Genomic DNA, 23,298 nt, shown 5'->3' on the forward strand with positions numbered 1-23,298 from the left:
AGAAAAGCTTCTTATACTCCCTCAGACGTGGAAAATACCAAAACAATATCGTATAACTCTGAAATCATGACATGCTTTTGGAGGTTGACAACCAGATGTGACGCATAAATATTTTTTAGTCCTCATTAAAACAATCATATTGACAATTTTGTTGTTTGCTTGTTTTATTTTTCTGTCTCATAACACTGAGTAACCCCTCCCACAGTGAAATTTCATTGGTACAAAATTCCTCATAGCTGTATAATAAACATTGAATATGTTGTGACTGCCAGTGTCGTGCATTTATTTTTGGTTTCAATGGCAACAGAAAAATTACTTTGCTGGGAACTTTGTCGTGCCTAGTTAGGACAGTGTTTCCCAACCCTATTCCCAGAAACCTACAGTACTGCACATTTTGGATGTCTCCCTTTTAGACACCTAATTCAAATCATAGATCACTGTACTAATTACTCAGGTGTGTTGGCTTACAGAGACACCCAAATACAGTATTGTGAGTCCCAAGGAACAGGGTGGGTTAAGACAATGCTGTGACAGACAAGGATTAGCTGCCCCATGCCCTGGCTGTAGACTAGAAAAGGTAGGGTAAAGACAAACTGTAAGGTAAGGTAAGTGGGCTAAATGTGGGATCATATGCTGACTGGTCATCTAAAAAACAGGTCAGATTTTTTTGAAGTATAGTTTTAAATCGCATTCATCTGAGTGGTGTGTTGACTCATGGAAACCACTTAGATGAGGGTGGTGTCTGCAGTCGCTAAGAATGTGTGAGACATGCTGCATGCCGAGCATCTGCGCCTGCAGCTGCATCTGCAACGGAGCATGTACCTAGCCGTTAGTTAGCAAATATTAGCAATTTTTTGCAAACATTTCTTTGAGTAACATGAATGTAACATAAAACAAATGATTACTGTGACGAGATGGGCGGGGCCGAGAGCCGTGGGAACGGAGCAAGGCCGGTGGAGTAAATGTTAATGCGTGACAACTGCACCACTCACCGGTCTCGAGTCCCACGGAGGAGCTCCGGAAGGATAAAAGGAGGAGTGACGACAGTGTTGCACGAGAGAGGACCAGGCCTGGATTTTATTTTGTGTTTTGGTTCTGTTTGTGCGCGACAGTAGTCCGCGAGGGGCTGTCGCGCTATTTTGTGTTTGTTTTATTATTAAAGTTTTTTTCAAATGTTCACCGGTTCCCGCCTCCTTCTTCCCGAACTACGAACTTTGTTACAATTACTTTGTGTTAAAATCTTTATTAATGCCAAAAATGCTTACATTTGTCTTTTTGTTCGCTCGGGCAGCCATGTTGCCCCTGAAGCCGGTTTATGCTGAGATAATTAGTTTATGCTAAGGGGTAGAATTAGGATTGGGCCTAAGTCTGTCAACATCCCCTCCACTATGGTGCTCTTCTAATTTGTCTTTCACACCTTTTCCCTCCTGTACTACTTTCCTATGTTCATAAGTTGACCTTGTTTTTGACTTGGTGCACCATCTTGGTCAAGTTGGTTATGGTTCTTAGATCACCTTGGACCAGCAACCAGTTAGCTACCATATTTCAAAAAACATTCTAACCACATTAATCTAATATAACTTGTGTATCCCCCATCAGAGTTAGCAACTATTATGCTCTCTGCTTTATGTATGAAAAATAATATTAAACAAAGCATCTGGTCACACATACGTTATCGAGGTGCTTCCATTCTTCAGCCCACTCGCGGTCTGTCAGCCGATGATCAATCACTTCCTCTTGACGTGCTCCATGCACGGCTGTAACACACGCACAGCACTACATTAGCATATGCACTAAACACAATAAAGAATCCATGTCCATGTAAGTGCAATTATACAATGCTGTGCATTCCTGCCATTATTTCTGCAGTTGGCAATATTACTCAAATTAAAAAGTCTAAGCCATAACCTCTGTTAGAATTAGCCATATTTAAATTTGTTGTAAAAAAGCATGTGTATATGTACACCTGTGACTGTGTATAATTTGAATTCTTGTTTAAAACATTGTGGTTAACAACACTACTTAACTATGGTAAAATCACTGTAAACTTGGCCTCAAGTAGCTTATTGGTTTATTTTACTATAGACTACAGCACTCTGACCTGTCTGCCGGTGACGATCCCGGACATCCCTCTGCTCTGCATGTCTGTAAGCATCTCTGTAGTGGTGGGCGAGTGCCATGTCTTCCAAACGGTAATGCTGTGGGGCAGGAGGGTTAGGATGTGAAAGGCCATTGGGTGGATGCGTCGGTAGGCCGTTGAGGGGAGGGTGAGCAGGTAAACCACTGCTGGGGCTGAAGCGCTGACTGGGGCTCACTGTGCATGGACGTTTGGCCAGGTGCTCCGGGTGCAAGCCATCCCTGTCCCCTGCACTCTCTTTGGTCCTGTTACAAAGATTGTAGAAATGCTTGGAAATGCTGTAGAAAGAACATTTTTAAGAGGAAGGAGGGCTATTGATAATTTTTAATTCTTGCAGTCTAACCCATCCCACGTCCCTCTTTTTCTCTGCCCCTCCACTCATGTTTTCCAAATGTTGAGGCCAGCTGTGAGCCATATGTGGACTCTAGCCTTCATATACCAAGAAACGGACTTAAATCCCAACCCCTTAATCTTTCCCGTTCTCACCCATTTCTCGCTCTCTCTCTCTCTCTCTGTCTCTCTCCTGAGCTGCTGTACTGTGAGAGCTGCTCCCTTTGGCAGATGTTCAGTGACACTGGCGTTTTGGAGCCATCTGGCTGGCCTGTGCTGCAGTGTTGATAATAATCTGTTTAGGTGAGTGCAGCAGCCAGGCATTCAGGGCTAAAGCTCCTCTCCCTTCTGCGTGCATGAAATACATGTGTGTGCGAGGACTGTGCAAGCTTGTTTTCTTGCACTTGAGAGTAGAGTGCAGTTGGCTTGGACATCTGAATCTGGCTGCATGTTCAACACCCCATCATGCCCGCCTCCACAACCAACCCAAAAACTTCCAACCTTTTGCAGCATTTCTGCAGTTGTGGCCAGATTTCCCACAAATCAAAGCAACAGCTGGGGCTCCTGCCGTGATATGGTAAGCCTAGGCTTCAGAGATGGAGGTGTATGGATTACAGTAGGGGATTGCCCATTCCTCTACCCCCACCACTCTCTTTTTCTCTGTCTCTCTCTCTCTCTCTAGTCATCCCTCCCCCCGGATCAGCTCAAGCAGGGGTTCAGCAAGATCACCATCTGGACACATCACTGACATATGGACAGCTACTGGGGAACTAACAGGAGACAGTGCGGTTGAGAGAGTAGAAGAAAAAACAAAAGGAGACAAACAAAAATATTGGTGCTTTAAATCCCACTATTAATTTTTTGATTGTCAAGAGTTCTAAATGTATCGCCAATGTATGGACACTGTTGGTATGCATATGCATTTGTGTGATGTTAGAGCATCTCAGTCTGTTTCTGCTCCATAGACAACTGGCAGCACCTGGCAGACACCCCACATATATTTTTACCTTCTCTCTACCCTCTTCACTTTCTCTTTCTGTGTGGCCTAACCTTCCCACACCCTCCACTCATTACATTGAGTGTGTGTGCATTTCAAAGCTAGACAGGAAGAAGTATGCCCAGGGCAAGGTTGTGTTGACATTTACCATAGCTGTCTACATTTTTGCCTTTTGCTTGACTTTGTAGATTTTTATGACTTAAGGAATTTGTTAGGAAAATGGTACACAGAAAGACAAGTTTGTGTGTGTGTTAAATTGTGTATACCTGTCCGGGGTACGTCTCTTGCCATGCTCATTGAGTTCCAGCATGATTTCAGAGGAGTCCAGGGGAGAGCTGGCATTGGCATCCAGCAGCAGCTGTTCGTGCTGGGCCAGATACTGTGCTGGGGTCTGCTTAGCCATCCGAGCACAGTGAAGCAGCTCCCTCTGCAGGAGGGGCAAGTTAGCCTACCAGACAGAAAGATAAATACAATGTGGGTGAGAAAGGAAAGCTTTTCTTTTTATAAAGACAAACACAAATCTCTAGGATCAGTAGGGCTGGTTTGGTGCCACTGGACCACTAACAAAATCTGGTCAGTGAAGCTCGTTGACCAGTTCTTTCTGATCAAGCTGGTTAGCTAAAGTCTAAGCTAGTTAATAAGTGTGTTGATGATACGGACTGGTTTATGCTGCTTAGTCCTAGTTTGGTAGTAATCTAGCTTATGGTTTGTGATTGACATTATTGTTTATGGTGAATGCGGACCAGAATGGCTTTCTGCATAAGCTGGTTAATAAAGTAAGTCTTGATGGTTAAGCAAGTTAAGATTCCTGGTGGGCGCAATCATTCGATTATGCTGGTTAGTCTAATTGGTTTAATACTAAGCTGGTTAATATAGTCAACTGTGTTTTTTCTGAAGCTGGTTAGCTAAAGAATTCTGGCAGTTTAGGTTAGTTAGTCTGGTGGCGACATCAGCATCCCAAGCTGGAGACCAGTATTTAAAACACAGCATATTCTGATGACCAGCTATGTTGTTATTTTAAGAGGGATTGTGTTAAGAGGGAGAGAAAGAAAGAGTTTGTGTGTGTGTTAAATTGTGTATACCTGTCCGGGGTACGTCTCTTGCCATGCTCATTGAGTTCCAGCATGATTTCAGAGGAGTCCAGGGGAGAGCTGGCATTGGCATCCAGCAGCAGCTGTTCGTGCTGGGCCAGATACTGTGCTGGGGTCTGCTTAGCCATCCGAGCACAGTGAAGCAGCTCCCTCTGCAGGAGGGGCAAGTTAGCCTACCAGACAGGAAGATAAATACAATGTGGGTGAGAAAGGAAAGCTTTTCTTTTTATAAAGACAAACACAAATCTCTAGGATCAGTAGGGCTGGTTTGGTGCCACTGGACCACTAACAAAATCTGGTCAGTGAAGCTCGTTGACCAGTTCTTTCTGATCAAGCTGGTTAGCTAAAGTCTAGCTATTTAAGCTAGTTAATAAGTGTGTTGATGATACGGACTGGTTTATGCTGCTTAGTCCTAGTTTGGTAGTAATCTAGCTTATGGTTTGTGATTGACATTATTGTTTATGGTGAATGCGGACCAGAATGGCTTTCTGCATAAGCTGGTTAATAAAGTAAGTCTTGATGGTTAAGCAAGTTAAGATTCCTGGTGGGCGCAATCATTCGATTATGCTGGTTAGTCTAATTGGTTTAATACTAAGCTGGTTAATATAGTCAACTGTGTTTTTTCTGAAGCTGGTTAGCTAAAGAATTCTGGCAGTTTAGGTTAGTTAGTCTGGTGGCGACATCAGCATCCCAAGCTGGAGACCAGTATTTAAAACACAGCATATTCTGATGACCAGCTATGTTGTTATTTTAAGAGGGATTGTGTTAAGAGGGAGAGAAAGAAAGAGGATGAGATATAACAGACACTTTCTCTGGCCCACCATGTGTTTGTACCTTGCTGAGGTCTGCAGGAGAACTCTGCTGCCTCTCTCTCTCCCTTGCTTGCTTGTTGTCTTTTTCTCTTTGGCTGTAAGTATAACACTACACAGCTGGCTGATGATACAGATGTGTAACATCAACACTCTGCAGGCCTTTGACAGCAGCCTGTGAGCAATGTGCTGGGTGCCATGTACCACAGTACTCTGCTTTGAATAAAACACTCACACTATGAGATATGCCTTGTGTAGTCTATATCTCACTAACACGCGCACAAGCATAGTGGAAGATGGGGGGTGGGGGGGGCCTCCATGGCAACTTTCCTCACCAAACATTTTCTTGTTCCATTCTGCGGTCAATAGATATATTATCTCTCTACACCCAGTTGTATTAGTATGTCTGTATATTGAATAGGTTGAAATTTGAGTTTAAGCATGTGAATGTGTTTTTGAATTATTGTCTTTATATATATAGTATTCCTAGATTTTAAGCTGGTCAGGGGAGTGTGGCGTATGACTTGAGGCCCCTTCAGTACTAGAACATTCTTTCAGCACCCAACTTGGGACTGACATTTTAAATCTGTGTTATCACTACATGTATTTCATTGCCGTAGTAAAGCATGTGAATGGGTTGTATGTTTACCAGACACAGAGATGACATATGTATGTCTGTGCATTCACATGTGTGTTAGGGATGTGGTGACATTGATTCAGGGAGTTACAATGCAGCATATTTTTTGTCTATCAAAATTTTGCAATTAAATATGCAATCAACATAGTGATTTCCAAGTGACTGAATTTTACATTCTGATTATGCTTTTGTATGCATAAATGCAGAATAATTTGAGAAAGATTTGCAATGCATCAGAGAATCTGTGTATGTGTCTGAGCCCTGGATCTATGCGATGTCTGAGGACAGAAAGAGATCAGCACAAAAACAACAGCGGCAGAGCAACGGAAAGCTATGCTGCTTATAGCACCCACTGCAACATCTGCCAGGAAATCTTCTTTGGCCCACACCACTCCTCTCTACTCTGGGTAAACACAAGTGTGCCAATTTTAATGAATCACAAATGATGGCCATATGGAGCACTAGATCAGCCCAGCCACAGCAGAGTGTGGGGGTTGGAAGGGGCCAAGGATGCTTTATCAAATGGACTTCACTCATCTACACGTACAGAAAACCATGTATCCGGGGTCAGGGAAATGCAGAGTGAGTCTGCTTATGTGTATGCCGATTCTGGCTGCCATCTATCTACCTTCTTTTTGTTTGTCACTTTGCCTGTCTGTCTCAAAGTCCCACTACCCTCCTCCTCCAACCCTTCCCATATGGTGCACCATAAGGAAAAGCTCCTCGTACAGATACACGGCGGAGTAGTCTCCGCTTCAGACACCACATCCACAGACTGTTCACCCATTGTATGATGCATGTTGCATAAAAATGGCAAGAGCTTTTTCAAAAAGCAACTTGATTGGCTGGTTTTATAAGGCATAGTACATGCATTTATATCAGTCTGCAGGGAAACAAAATTCCCTGGCTGTTACAAAGAGCACTTCCAAAGACAAACTCTTGATTGCTGGACAAAGTTTGAATGGTTCATGCTCTCAAATCTTTGATGATATGCAAAAGTTTTGTTTGTTATTAGAAAGTAAACAAGATATCCTTAAGCGTACCTGTATATTCCACTTTTCTCTCGGAGTTGTATGTGATTTACCAACTCCTAAAGTTAGGTTGGTTGCTTTATAGTTAACCAGACGGCCCCTTCCTTACTAAGTGGACAATTCTTGGCCAGAACACAATGCATTGTGGACCCAACTTTATCCAAATAGTTAAAAGTCTGGCTATACAAGATTACTGCCAGAAGAACTCTGTCTGTATGAGATGAATGTTTTTATGCCTGTTCGTACCTTGAGAAATGGAATGACAAAGGGACGCAGGGGAAAGTTTGTGGCTTCCTGAAGTTTGGAGTGGAACTCTTCGATAGTTAGAGTTGAGTTCTGATAAGACAGAAATAGAAAACAATTTAACAACCAGTGGAGAAAAGAACTGGAGACAGCACATACAGTTAATGATAAAGAGAGCCATCAGACACTCACCACTAGCCCCAGCACTAGGCTGCGTACACGTTCTCCAATCTCGGGCGAGATGTCATTGCCAAACTGCTGCAGTGTGGTGAGGAAACGCTTAAGCTTACAGAGTTGTCGGGCTCCACAGGCAGGGGGAAGCTGCTGGGTGGGCAGAGAAGCAGTAGAGGAGGTGGCCGGTCCATTGCTGAAGCCGTTGGGGGTCGAGGGAGCTCCGTTTAGCGCCGTGGGAGAGTGGCTGCTCCCGTTCAGCACTGAGGAAAGAGAGCCACTGCTTGTTTTAGCATCATTTAAGTCACGCCAGACTTCTTTGCTTTCATTTTTCTCCATCTCAGTCCTAGGAAGCACCCTCCACGAAGATCCAACATAGCACGAAGAGGGCACATGCATTCTGAGAACTGAAACTACAGATACACTATGACAGTAACGCAGCACATTGTTCTGTACTCTTCATTTCATCCTCTACGTTGAACAAACACACCGCGAATGGGACCATCAGCAACCTCACTATCTCTCTCTATGACATACACACATGCCGCCCACCCGGTCTATTGCTGCCCACTGCTCACACACTCACTCACTCACTAAGACACAACTATAAGAGGAACGTGTTAAAGAGGTCCCAAAAATAGCCCCCTAGACTGTGTTACTTTTATTCCAACAGCAGGTGTGTGTCTAAATCAGGCTGTGCACATGTCTACCAGCTGAGAGCAGATTTGCAGCTTTCCGAGTTCAGGCTGCCCCATCGACACTTCTACTCCATCTCCACTTCTGCATCTCATCCTTGCACTCTTTCCTCATCTTTCTGATGGTTGAGTGCTTCTTTGGTTCCTTCTCCCTAAGAGTAGGACTTATATCTTATGTTACCTGCGCCCGAAGCCATGACCACAGATAAACAAACATTACGTGAGCAGTGGACACAGCATGAGGGCTTAGAGTTACAGACCATAATCCTCCGGGACATTGGGAAGCACGTGATTGTGCAAACACACCTCGGAGGGTAGCTTTCCTTCAGGTTTGTAAACATGTTCACACTGCTGGGTGTGTGAGTGTGTGCATGGCTTCATGGTGCAGAACACAGAGTCTTTCATTTCGCTTGTGCCCCTTTTTATCTCACCATTCCAGGCTGGACACATGTGGGTTTACCATGTGACCCCCACACTTGTGTTCTGGTTTAAGAGTGGCAAGCAGGCTAAGCTACAACCCATGGAACAGGTGAAACAACAAGCCCCGTCATTGCTATATAGGGTAACGAGATCTGCCATGCCCCGCCGAGTCTGATGCTCCCTGTGAATCCCTCCGTATGCAGTAAACAAATCTCTTGCTGTGTATCCTAAGCACTCACACACCCAGACAATGGCTCAACCTATCATACACAAACACTCTTGGTCATGTTACAAGTGCATTCTGTGCTATATGAATACTCTGAACATGACAATAACTACTGTTGATCTAATAGAGACTGCTTTAAATTATTCTATGTTCTGGCAGTACTCTAACAACATGTTTATGAACATGTTTATTAAGTGTGCTGTCCCATTGTAAATTTTAATGTGCATTATTGTCTTACTGTGGTGGTAAAAAACACAGTATTCAAGGTGGTGATAGAGTTACCTACAATGTGCTATTATTAAGTTAGCTAGTAGCTACCTCTAAAAAGTCGCCATTCACACATACACTTGACAAATCACAATTTGGATGATATTGTTGTCCTAGAGTGTTATGAATGCAGCAAGTTCAAAAAACAAATCTATGCATGTTTGTACTATAGGATAACTTACTTGTTGTAGGTGTGAATGATGCGTTGCGATTGACTGCCTGACTGACAGCTGGGGGTGGAGGTGGCATTGTGGGCGGAGTTGACCTGGGCTGGGTTTTGACATCAGCAGGTGAATCTGGCATCGTTCCAGCCTTCTGTCCCGTGCTACCTGCAGATGACATAAAACAGTTTTATTCTTTAAGCTTTGCCATTATATACAAAAGTAACGAGATAGACAGGCAGTGATAAGAACAACAACATGTACATTCAAACCTGTATCACCCTGTGAAGTGCCATGGCTAAATGTGTCTGAAATCTGCTAACTGCCAAGCCACAGCTCTGGCCAATACTTATTTCTCCTCTGCACACACATGAAAGTTTCATGGCACTTGTTCAAACTGTATCATGTTTGACATATGTTTTGTCTTGTTCACGGTGCTAGATCATGCGTGTGGCAATCATTTTCATGAGTGAGTCGTTCAGACAGACATACTATTTCATAGTAGTAAATCTGCGCAGTCTCCACTGATAGAGATAAAGTGTGGCTTTGGCAGACTGAGGTAGAGGGTAAATGTCACTGCTGTTGGAAACATCCAGTCACACCTGTTCTTCTACTCAGCTGCTGCTGACGGGACCCCTCTGCCCACCACCCCTATCACCCTGACATCCACATCAATGTCCTCCACCCCCCACCCGCTCCCCCGCCTGTTGTCCACTCTTGTGCGCCGGATGGACAGGCTCTTGACAGCCAGTGACAAGTGCAGCTGGATCTGCTGCTGTCCATCACAGTGCTGAACACTTCAACAAGGCTGCGTTCACACCGACCCTCATTTGTGCTCCGCTGAGGGACCAAACATGGCAAGTCTTCTTCACCCTTGTCTGCCTGGCCTGCATTGGTCATGTAACAATCCTTTTGTCTTCCCAGCTCCCTAACCATAGTGTCACATGCTGATCTCCCAGTTCTATCTTCACATGTAAAGTAGCACACTCATCGCTGTCAATCATGGGATGGAAATGTAGTTCATCAGAGTTCATGCTTTCTCTTCAGTGTCGAAGCAAAACTGTCCCAACAAATGCCAGCAAACACCAAATTACAACAGTTGAATTAGGCAGGTTATGTATATGTCAGTGCTGATAAGATATAATAGGTTTATGTGTGGTCCAGGTATTCGTTACATTGTGTCCTACCAAATGTCCCCACAATGATAATAAAACCTGAAAAAAACATTTTAATGTAAAAATTACATGTTTTCTGCAAGGGTTAGGGGATAGAATGTAAAGTTTGTACAGTATAAAATTCCGCTGTCTATGGAGAGTCCGCATAAAACACAAAAACCTAACGTGTATGTGTGTGTGTTTATGTTTGAAAGCACAGATATTTCAAAAGAAATACCATCAGATGGTACTGAGATTAGCACATAGCAATACTGGTGACAGCTCGCATTTGCTACTTCTTAACATTGTCTGTCGCCAAGAAGGACAGTTCAGATGCCACAAACACAGACGAAAGAACTTCAATGCTCATTTATTTATTCTGGAGTCCACAATATTCTTTAAAGAGCTGATAAATGTATAAAACTTTTGTGTGGTAGTTTTTTTATGTTTTATTGATTGATTGTTTAATTACCGTATAATGATGTATCTATATGTTTCGGTATGATTTTACGTCTTTGCTATGTTGTAATACATTTGATATGCTTATGACTAATTCATGCATATGAAATTATTTTGCGTGTAAATCTGTAATTCTTTTCTCTTGAAAAATTATTTCCAAATTCATACTTTATGGTATTTTAGAAAACTTAGGGCCCTATCATACACCTGGCGTGACGCAAGTGTTTTTTGCTAGTTTCAGCCCGACGCAGTTGTCATTTTCACGTCCTGCCCCACGTTGTTTAAATAGCCAATGCAATTGCACCCATTTGTGCGCCCATGGGCATGCTGGTCTGAAAACGAGGTGTGTTCAGGCGCATTGCTGGTGCGTTACTATTTTGAGCCAACTGAAATAGACTGCGCCATTGACCAACAAAAACCTAGTCTGAAGTCAATGGCGCAGTAGTTTTTTTTTGTTATTTAAAGAACATGTTAGTATAGGCGGGTCCACAGCGAGCGTACACTCTGCACACAGGGACGCACATCAGCACACAAACATTCCAAATATTAAAGGGGTCATAGGATGCCCATTTTCCACAAGTTGATTTGATACTTTAGGGTCTTAATGAAAAGTCTGTAACATAGTTTGGTTAAAATTTCTCAATGGTAGTGTAAAAAAACACATTTTTGTAGCATTTTCCTTTAAATGTTAATGAGCTCTGCTGACCCTGCCCCTCTCTTCCGAGCTGCTCTCAGAGAGACTGTTTACTTTAGTCGCATTCATTGTGAAACTTGCTAATTAGCACATTATTAGGAAAGGCGATTTGCAAAGACTCATTACAAAACATTATACTCACTTCTGTAGATGAGGCTGGATCATGAATGATTTGCGCTAACATAAACGCATTTATGTAGATCGGAGGCACATTCCCTTCAGAAACAAACGTAATCCACTTCAAGTTCAGTGGCTCAGATGTCGGGAGTAAATAACGACTACTATGTTCATTATTACATCCAACAACAGAACACCTCAATCACTTAGGAGTCATTCTTGTCTACATCTGCTCCAGTGGTGAAACAATGGCGCACTGATGAGAGCTCACTCAGGGCGGGTCTAAGGTAAGACGCCAGTCCAGTTTGTGCTGAAACGCTACTGTCAATCAAACTATCATGGGCAGGGCCTGTCTGTGTGACGTCACACAGACAGGCATCTGAGATCAGCTCGATTTGAAAAAGGGGAAAACATTTAACCAGATTAAAAAAAAAACACTGGGTGGATTTTTATCATTATAGGGTGGTTGTGTACACACACATTTCAGTTCAAACAACTTGTAAAAGTGCATGTAGCATCCTATGACCCCTTTAACTCTTTCCCCACCATTGACGAGTTATCTCGTCTTTTAGAAGACACCGCTTCCCCGCCAAAGACGAGATTTTACGGCTTTTCATGTTTTCACTGTTATACACTAGGGGGCACTATTACACATCTTCTGAATGAGTACAAAACCTCCCGAACAAAAACACACGTGAACAGGACAGTGAAACGAGCAATCTCTTATGTAAACAGATGCATATGAAAAATAATGCGATCATCAGCATATAAATGAAAACTGCATAATGTTATGGAGTAAAATGTTGATCCAGGAAGTGGTATATGTCTGTGCAAGCTTTGGAGGTGTTGATAAAAGCTATTTATTGGATTTATGCTTTGATAATCGTATTGAATATTACCCAGATGTAGTTTTTGATAAAAATTTGATTTTCTCACCTTTTTGCTCAAAATTATGCATTTTTATGAAACCTACCTATATTCAAGTGTTGATAAAAAAGGAATGCTTTAAGCTAGAATAAAACAGTTTTTGTTTAAAAGTAGAGGCTCTGATCTTTATTTTGGTGTATTGCATATTCAAATATTCATACAGCAAAATATTCTGGAGGCCATCAAATTTTAGTGAAAATCATCAAAATCGCTGGCGGTGGCTGGCAACTTTTTTCAAAAATGCTGGCGGGGAAAGAGTTAAAAATTAAAGATTGCAATGTAAAAGCTTAATATTGTGTAGGCTACTTAAATATAAAAATGCCTACATGTCATAATGTATAGTCATTGCATGTATCAGAATTAGGCTACCTATTTGCTTGCGCACGAGCAGCCCCGTTCCATCTCTGTAGACGCGTTCTGTCTTTGCGCTTGCAAATTCAGCCGCATAAATACTGGCTTTTAAAGGGAATGGGAGATGAGACTCTGATTGGTTTATTGCACGTTATGCCCAAAGCACACCCATTACTCATTAAGAGAATAGGGACAACCCTTTTAGACCATGCGCCGGGTGTGCCGACCATTTTTCCCACTGTTAAACTAGCAAAAGTGGATTTGGACATGCCCTAAGTGTTGCATGTATCAGAATTAGGCTACCTATTTGCTTGCGCACGAGCAGCCCCGTTCCATCTCTGTAGACGCGTTCTGTCTTTGCGCTTGCAAATTCAGCCGCATAAATACTGGCTTTTAAAGGGAATGGGAGATGAGACTCTGATTGGTTTATTGCACGTTATGCCCAAAGCACACCCATTACTCATTAAGAGAATAGGGACAACCCTTTTAGACCATGCGCCGGGTGTGCCGACCATTTTTCCCACTGTTAAACTAGCAAAAGTGGATTTGGACATGCCCTAAGTGCACCTGCGCCGTGTGCTTTAGACCTTACACTTACAGTAGATCGTTAAAATAGGGCCCATAATATTGCAATGATGTATATTCAAAAAACCATGGCAAATGTTATTAGCAAGGGTTAACAAAATGCACAAAAGTAAACAATAAACTTATGCAGGTTTCACCTATATGTTGCTATGTGTTTGAGAGGCTGCAAAGCAGCAGGCGTTGAGCAGCAGGCTCTCTGACAGGCGCCTCTTGTCTCAGTGCTGTCACTCACTGTGGATCAGTTGCCCTTACTTCTCTCCACTGTCACCTTCAGTCAGATAGACCTCCCGAAAAACAGCACAACACCCTGACCGTATGCTGGGGCCACCAGCCCAGGCCATGTTCGGAGAAAAGCTCCCACCGCCTGGCCGAGATGTCATGTGCAAAAATAACTAAACGTACTGGGTCACAGCCAAACTACTAACAGCCAGATAATTGGTGCTCGACCTTAGAGGGATGACAGCTGCAGGAGGGTGACAAGGTATGAGGCTGGTCTGTGGGTTAGGGGCCACCTCAGCACATGGGACATTCTAAAGAGTCCTGAAGAGTACAGCATTTCTGCTGATTTAGTATTTTCCTGATCATACACCGTGTTCTAAACAGGCAAATCATAATGGCAGCTAATTATAACATATTTTATGTTTACAATATGATGCCTTTAAGTAGCCTAAACAAAAATTGAAAGAAGAAACTTTGAGGACTTGAAAGCTGTATTCATATATTCAATACCTGTACAGAATGGAAAAATTAGACCAATGACATTTCATGATACCTAGTGCATTGTGACAGAAATAGAATTTAAGCAACCAACAAAATCTTGATTATTGCAGTTGCAGCTGGTAAGGGCCACAATTTCTTTTAAAAAGCACAAGACAGGAATTGTAGTTTATTGTTTTACTAAAAAAAAATTAAATCTGTTAAATGGTATGGGAGCTTCGGTTTGGGGTTCTTTCAATCACCAACATCTGAGACAAAGCAATTGTCTTGAAACATTAATAAAGAATGATACGTGTAGAACATTATATGAACACTGCAATTACATTAAAATAGCAATAACAATAAATATGTGCAAACAGGGGATGTGAAAAGAGAAATTAGCTCTTAATTCTCATTTAAAGATTGACTGGTGCCCCAGGGCAATAAACATAACAAGGTATTAGGACTAATGCCATGCTGACCAAAATAGGCACTAGCTGGCCTGCCGTGCGGGGCTAACGGTGCACTGCTCTGTGGATCACTGTCCCGGTCATTGCCAAATGTAGACAGGTAGAGAGAGATCTTGCTAAGGCCACAAGCCCTGCCTGTCCATCTGTCACTCAGTCCAGCAGCTTGCAGCCTCAGAGGGGCCATTAAACAAAGAACAGGCCAGCAAGCATTCACACAGACACACATCAGTCACACATGACCTGAGGTAATGTTAATGTTAGTATTCAATAGGAGTCAGACAATATGGGTTTTTTATATACCAATGTCAATATCTAGTGAGCAGTATGGCCAATGGCTGAAACAGTATATATATATTCTGAAGGGTTATAACAAAGAAGCCATTTCTGTGATTTGACATTATTTAAGCTTGAGAAGATGAATAACATCCCTTCACTCCCAGGGCTGCTGGTTTAAAACTTCCTGACAGAAAAACAGGCCATAATCACTCCTTTTAATTTGCTCTTAGGGGAGCAACACATGGTAATTCCTGCATGCATTCTCAGGGGATTGTGGAAGTTGCCATGACCTGGCTGCAGTGGCATGAACTCCCACAAGAGGACTGAGTATTAGACAGAGGGGCTGTCAATTATAACTAAACACAAGGGGAGAGAGGCAAGTCTGCCATGCTATGCCTGTATCCACTGTGGGATTACAGATATCTGATTAATCTGACCAGCTAAAGGACACCGTAGGGCACACACACACACACACACACACACACACACACACACACACACACACACCGGGCACTGGATTTCACTTTTAATACATTAGAAAGTCCATGTATGAGCCCCTACTGTGACCATCTGTGCTTCCATAATGCCCAAACAAAAATAATAATACTTAGATACTGTAAGATATAAAGAGAGACAGTGCACTGTCAGCTTTATCATCTGAATAAGCAGCACATTGAATTGCTCAAAACTATGTATCCACCTATAGCAAAGAAAAATCTATTTTTGTTATCTCAGTTGTTTCTTCAAGACTGACTTGAGTCTAAGATATAGTAAAAGAGAAACAGAGAGTGATTTTCCTCACACAAATCCTTTGATTTCAGAGAACTTTAATTATATTAATTTATTGGTAATTTTCAATTTATTTTGATAGATTTATGGTTGTATTTACTCAAGACTTCACCAGATCTAGAAGTAAAAGGTCTACATTTTTCCGTCAAATGCCTACTTAACAATATTTTTTGTTATAAGCCACACCCTTTTATTTCTATTTTAGAAATGCGTTTTAGACAAAGCAGACTTTATTTTACAAGAAACATCTTAGATAAATGTATATTTAAATCAAACGACTGAGAACTTAATTTAGAACTATAAAGAGAACTTCTGAGGAGGAAAATTCTGTGGGTACTGTCTTGACTTACAAAAAAAGCATACACATACAGTCAATCATATCTCTATGAGATGGAGGAACCATACTGAGAGATCAATAAGCCAAATAATTCTAGCTCACAGTGCAATACGCTTTTAACAGACCTCCTACAGATGTGTGATTTGATCCTCAATGCTGTGATTCTGTAATGACGTTAAAGCATTCTCTTTGGGCTTTTGCCTTGGCCATATGCTTGATATCTGAAGGAAAACGCACACTTATAGGATAGCTAAAACTAACCTTGTCCATCTGCTTTTGTGTGCTATAATCAGTTTGAAAAAGCGCACCACAAAAGTACTCCAGTTTGTAATTCTGAAGCTTTTTTGGAGTCTTTTGAGATCATTTGCTTCCAGTAAAAGATCCAAACACACAATAATCCATCATATAATGACAAGCCCAGAATTCCGGTTTCTGTGATTTGCTCTTTTTAGAGATTGTGAGATGTGTGTATGTGGAGGGTTCTATTTAGCTATACTTAGCTAGAAGTTAGTTAAATCTGACAAAACTTCTCTTTGGGGATATCTAGGTATATCCTCAAATATAAAATAATTCATAAAGTAATGTTTTGTGTTTGTTTTTATAAGGGAAAGATGCAAATGTGTAGACCTATAAGGCACAACGTTCTCTTTTAGGGACAGGATTACAGGCTAGGTTTGTCTGTTGTCAAAATAATCAGATTTATATAAATACAACAGATGTCTTTATGACCTCGTTTAGATATCTAGGTACATGCATGTGTGCGAGACACGATTCCTTGCTCACACAGGCACTTGTTCCGACAATTGGTATGTACTAAGTTACCTTTCACTCAAACACAATGAAAAGCCCCTTGAGGTAACCCTCTCTCTCTTCACATGGCTTCTTTCCCTTGTCCCTGTATCTAACCCCCTCCTCTCCACCCCTCTGTAATTCCCCCAGTCTCTAGGAATGCTCTTGTTTTTAATTTCTCCCAGCTGCTCTGGCTCTGTGCCCGACCGCCTGCCTTCCCACATCTGCTCCCCATCAGGCCGCTGCCGAGTCCACACAAACAGAGGCCTCTCATCAAAACAGCAGGATTACAGCGCTCGACCCCTGGCCAGACCTGTCCATCCGCTATCCCTCTCCCCTGCCATCCCACCATCTCTCCTCATCATCACCCAGAGCTCCTCAGTAGACCCCTGGACTGGAGCCCACGTTCTAAAATTTTATGGTGAAGAAACAGACATTGCCACAAGACTTGGATCTGACTGGACAATATCCCAAGACAGACATGAGTCTGCCCCTAAAGAGGCCTTTGTAGGAGCCAGCCTGAACTAGTGTGGGAACTAGTATGGGAGGTGAGTAACTAGATCTATTTGATCTAGTTACTCAACTAGATCTAAATCATTTTGGGCAAAATCCATTTATAATCAAAAATGGATTCTTGCTAACATCAACCTTCATGGGATTCAGTTGCTGAGTTGGAATCAGAGTCAAGTTGCATATAGAACCTTTCAAATCAGTTACTTATGGGGTTCCACTTCAGTTAGGATGCCCCTTTAGAAGGCAGCTGCCTATGTAGGTAGTAGACAGCAAGGCAGCTCATTAGGTTTTGAAACAGAGTTAGAAAGTCAATTTTTCCATATCTGATTGGTCAGCATCATGTGGTTTTCACACTGGACCAGAGAGCTTATCTTTTACTTATTTAAAACTCATTCACTCATAATAAAAACAGGGTGAAAGAGCACGCACACACAAATACACACTCTCTGTGAGCCTAAGCAGGCGTCTTCAGCTGAGCAAATATGTTTTGAGAAAACAAACATTCAGATGGCAATAAATGCATATTTAGTCAAAACCTGAACAGACCCCTGGGCCCTGGGACTCTGTATATGTATGTGTGTGAGAGAGATGTCCAGCATGTGCGTGTGTGTGGGAAAGATTGTTAGAGTCACCAAAAATGGTGCGTGTTTAACCGCAGTACAGTTGTGTTAAAGAGTGTAGACACACATTCTCTTATCGCAGTTTCAAAAAGATCCTCATATCCTTCTGTTATGAGGAAGCAGACATACACTCAACGCTGTTCTCTTGGGTTTCACCTCATCCAGAAAGCAGTAAGAGGGGGATATCTCAATTCAGCTCGACTATTAACACTTTATGAACAGACGAAAGGAAACATGTTTTTTGACAGATCATTTTCCACTCAAACACACTTTCAAGGGGGTTTACCCTGATTTAGCCAAGAAGGATGCGTTCCTGGATTGACATCCTTGCAACTTTACTGGGAGAAAGACATAGTCCAAACCCTAGAATTAACCACAACCATTTCCCTCTGTTTCCTATCCTCGAAGTTACAGCAATAAGCTACATCTGAAGAATGCTATCCATTAGCATTCCCAGTGGCAGAATGGTTAATTATGGCATCTACTAGCAGGGGCTAATTGCTTAAGCTAACCTGCCAAACCTTGACCCCCCTGGCCAACATGGATGTTGATTCAGGAACCTACTTGGCAAAGTCATGGTCTACATCAGAAGGTGCTTTCCTCTTACCCTGTTGGACCAGGCTGGTGTGGTGTGTGTGTACAGTATAGCTGATAGACCAAAATAACCATCCTGAATACTGCTGGTAAAACTCTACCAGCATTGTCTTTTTGGCAAGCTGATTGATTAAGGAAGTTTTGTCGGTCAGGCAAGTTAAGAAACCTGGGGTGCAAGCATCTCATGCTATGGAGCAGCATATAAAACACAAGCTAGCATAGCTAGAGGTCTCTCTTTTTCTCTCATACTCGCTTGAATATTATTGTGATTATTGATAAAATTGTACTGAAGTCTCTGTACCATCTGTTCTCTGCAGGGAGTGCTTCATCAGTGGTCAGGGTTCTGGAAAGCCCAGCACTACCCCAAAAGGCAAGAGAGAAAAAAACTTCCTTTTCAGATTTCTCCCAGTGGCTGCTAATAAAATCCAGATGTTGCTGGGCTGCTCTCTACCCTACTCCCTCCTATCCTCTCCTCAGCCGCCTGGCCTTAGCCATTCCTAAATAAAGGAAAGTATTTGTGACATTCAGCCGAGCCGGGACGTGCCAAGAACAACTCCCCAGCTCGGCCCATCTGGAGTGTGTTAGGACAGCACTGGGCACCAGTCGAAATGCAGAGATGAGTGTATGGCCACTTCTGCAGGAATATGGAACACACAAGCACAAAAGGAGGTGCTTGTTGTTTAGGTTCATGTAAGCGGTCTGAGTTTTTTAGTGGGTGTTTTAAAGTGCAGAAATCTGTCTGTTTCACAATCCAAGACAACATTCTGAGTCTCATGTTCCTCCACCCTTCTGTGGACTTGTTGAGTTTGTAGTTGTTTCCTGTGCTGCCTGAAGTAACCGTTGTGCTTGAGGCGGAGGCAATGTGTTCACAGTGTGTCGCTGTTCTGAGCTCACACACCTGAACATCAATAACTGTCACACACTCTCACAAGCACACACATAGGAACGTCCTCAGCTCAGGCACCTGGGGACCAAGAGTACTGCCAGCATACAGTCATCGCCAACACATCTGTCAACTGATATTCAAAGAGAGAGAGAGTTCTTAAGCGAGAGGGGAAAGCTAAGACACCCAAGAAAAAGGAATATGTAAAAAGAAGCGGAAGAAAGTGAAAGACTGTATGGATGTGACATACAGCAACTTTTGACCACCAAGTAATTTTTCTGTCTTCACTGACAGTGACAAAATCACAGCCAATCAAACCATGTTTGACATTTAAGTGTAACGAAATATTGAGCCAGTACGATGTCACTATGGGCAAAATGTTTTGTCGCACATTGCTTGTCACAGTGGTTAAATGACATTCACTTTGACACTATGAGGTTTCTATGGGTCTGTGGACCAACTGCAGAATCTCACTGGACTAAAATCCCACTCTTCGTAACTGTACATTCAACATCAAATATCTTCTGATTGTCTATTATTGTGTCAAATTGTGCAGCAGTTTTGTGGACGAATTGCTTGATACTGGAAACCAAGTTAGGAAACAACATAAAGATACACAAAATAATGAAAATATTTTGTTCTTCTAAGAGAGTCATAATTCTAATGACTGTTTTATTGGTGCTTGGACAAATAATAAGACATGCTTATCATTCAGCCCTACACGGACAATCATTATGGAACAATTACAATTTTCCCATCAAGGCTGATAAATAGTTATAATAGCTACGCTTTCCCTAAACTCATGTATTATTTTAATAGTGGGGGGAAAAGAGACAAAATTATCTATGAGAGGAATCTGTTTGCTCTCAGCACTTCCACAACCAAGCTCCCCAATCAAAACACCTGCAGCTTCACCCAACACCAATTAGCTCATCAAGCTTTTAATTACTCTGTTAATTGCATACAGGCAGCGTAAGGGGCGGCTGGGGAATTAGACACAGAAGCCCTCCAGAGGACCCGCCTTGACAATCCTAACAAACAAAGAGGACACGTGCCAAGCAAAACACACAGGGCCTGTACACACATACACACACATATACACCACAGATCCCCTGCTCACATGACTGGAAGAAAAACAAGAGTGGCTATGATGCCATTCCACCATGCTCACCATCTGTTACTGCGCTAGAAGTGATGTCACATCCTGTCACATGGACGACTATTACCTAGGAGAAGGATGAAAATGTAAATGAGCGCAAAGAGTGCTTGGGTGCGTTTCTGCTGGTCAGTGTTTCTCATCTACAGCAATATAATGTGAATAGCATTGTACCATAGTTCTCAAAGGATTTTTACAGTAAAAAAAATACCAAGGCAACATGCAGCATATAATATACAGTATGCAATGTGCTAGTATTGAATTCTAAAATATTTCTATTTCACAGTCAGGCTCCAGATCTACTGAATGTGTGCAGACGGCACACATTTAACATACTCTAATTCTCTACCTTTCTTCATCCTAATTCCCTGACTAGGTTGACTTGTTCTTTCTCTCTCTCTCTCTCCCTGTCCCTTATATCCTCTGAGAAAACAGCAGAAGTGTTTGGCTGAGGAGGCGTATCCAGGAAATAGTGGCAGGCCCTGACTTCCTGTGTGACAGGTGCACGATGCGGGGCCTGACAGCTGCTGTCTCTCCACAGCATTCACTCTCTCTCTCTCTCTCTCTCTCTCTCTCTCTTAGGCTATGTCCAGCTGTAGCCTAGTACTGCTCCTGTTTGCTTTGGCTCTTGCGTCATTACAGCCTGCTGATTTATGGAGCACAAAAGACTAAAACCTGCCCAACTCACACTCATGCAAAAACACCTAAACACACACACACACACTAGGGTTGAACGATTAATTGCATTTGCGATAATATCGCGATATGAAAAAACGTGATTTTTCAATCGCAGAGGCTGCGATTACACTCGGTCAGGTGACAAGCGAGAGTAAAGAGGTGTGTTCGACTTGAAGATCGATCGGTGTATGACATCAAAGTACAGCGAGAGAAAGCATAAGGAGATGTCTGCTCTCTTATAGCTCTCGCAGTACTTTGATGACACACACCGATCAGTCTAAGCAGCGCTGCTTCAAGTCGAGCACATCTAAGTAATCTTCAGAGGAAGCATCAAGTTGGCACGCTACAGTGTTGCCAAGTCCGCGGTTTGGGGAACCCCTCCAAAAAAATGTTTACCCCCTCGAAACGCCATTGAACTAGTTTTGAGTAGCAATTGGGTGGGTTTTGTTGTGAAAACCTGGCAACCCTGACGCTACACGCGGAAATGTTTGAAAGTGTATATAATGAATGTAGCCTACTTCAAAACGGCACATTGAAATGACTCAAGCAGTAACAGTAGTGTTACGGTGCATTTCATATGTCTGCTCTCTTATAGCTCTCGCAGTACTTTGATGACACACACCGATCAGTCTAACACAGCGCTGCTTCAAGTCGAGCACATCTAAGTAATCTTCAGAGGAAGCATCAAGTTGGCATGCTACAGTGTTGCCAAGTCCGCGGTTTGGGGAACCCCTCCAAAAAAATGTTTACCCCCTCGAAACGCCATTGAACTAGTTTTGAGTAGCAATTGGGTGGGTTTTGTTGTGAAAACCTGGCAACCCTGACGCTACACGCGGAAATGTTTGAAAGTGTATATAATGAATGTAGCCTACTTCAAAACGGCACATTGAAATGACTCAAGCAGTAACAGTAGTGTTACGGTGCATTTCATTACTGAAGACTTCGACCTTAAAATAATATATATTTATTTAAAGTCTGTCTAAAGCAGTGGTTCTCAAAGTGTGGGGCGCGCCTGAGTATTGCGGGGGGCAAAGAGGACACGTGCCAAGCAAAACACACAGGGCCTGTACACACATACACACACATATACACCACAGATCCCCTGCTCACATGACTGGAAGAAAAACAAGAGTGGCTATGATGCCATTCCACCATGCTCACCATCTGTTACTGCGCTAGAAGTGATGTCACATCCTGTCACATGGACGACTATTACCTAGGAGAAGGATGAAAATGTAAATGAGCGCAAAGAGTGCTTGGGTGCGTTTCTGCTGGTCAGTGTTTCTCATCTACAGCAATATAATGTGAATAGCATTGTACCATAGTTCTCAAAGGATTTTTACAGTAAAAAAAATACCAAGGCAACATGCAGCATATAATATACAGTATGCAATGTGCTAGTATTGAATTCTAAAATATTTCTATTTCACAGTCAGGCTCCAGATCTACTGAATGTGTGCAGACGGCACACATTTAACATACTCTAATTCTCTACCTTTCTTCATCCTAATTCCCTGACTAGGTTGACTTGTTCTTTCTCTCTCTCTCTCTCCCTGTCCCTTATATCCTCTGAGAAAACAGCAGAAGTGTTTGGCTGAGGAGGCGTATCCAGGAAATAGTGGCAGGCCCTGACTTCCTGTGTGACAGGTGCACGATGCGGGGCCAGACAGCTGCTGTCTCTCCACAGCATTCACTCTCTCTCTCTCTCTCTCTCTCTCTCTCTCTTAGGCTATGTCCAGCTGTAGCCTAGTACTGCTCCTGTTTGCTTTGGCTCTTGCGTCATTACAGCCTGCTGATTTATGGAGCACAAAAGACTAAAACCTGCCCAACTCACACTCATGCAAAAACACCTAAACACACACACACACACACTAGGGTTGAACGATTAATTGCATTTGCGATAATATCGCGATATGAAAAAACGTGATTTTTCAATCGCAGAGGCTGCGATTACACTCGGTCAGGTGACAAGCGAGAGTAAAGAGGTGTGTTCGA

At 42.6% G+C, this 23,298-nt stretch overlaps 1 protein-coding gene and 1 pseudogene across 1 annotated transcript; both read right to left on the reverse strand.

The window, feature by feature from the left end:
• The window catches only part of LOC107600357 (protein CBFA2T3-like), a 78,351-nt pseudogene that overhangs the window by 4,993 nt on the left and 50,060 nt on the right, over positions 1-23,298 (reverse strand).
• On the reverse strand, positions 2,664-3,923 carry LOC107600341 (protein CBFA2T3-like). Its single transcript, XM_016292208.1, has 2 exons — positions 3,731-3,923; positions 2,664-3,237 (listed from the first exon to the last, which is right to left on the reverse strand). Exons 1-2 carry the CDS (start codon positions 3,865-3,867, stop codon positions 3,150-3,152), a joined length of 225 nt encoding a protein of 74 aa, XP_016147694.1. The 5' UTR covers positions 3,868-3,923; the 3' UTR covers positions 2,664-3,149.

This window comes from Sinocyclocheilus grahami, unplaced genomic scaffold, assembly GCF_001515645.1.
Source record: "Sinocyclocheilus grahami isolate Dianchi unplaced genomic scaffold, SAMN03320097.WGS_v1.1 scaffold282.1, whole genome shotgun sequence".
NCBI lineage: Eukaryota > Metazoa > Chordata > Actinopteri > Cypriniformes > Cyprinidae > Sinocyclocheilus > Sinocyclocheilus grahami.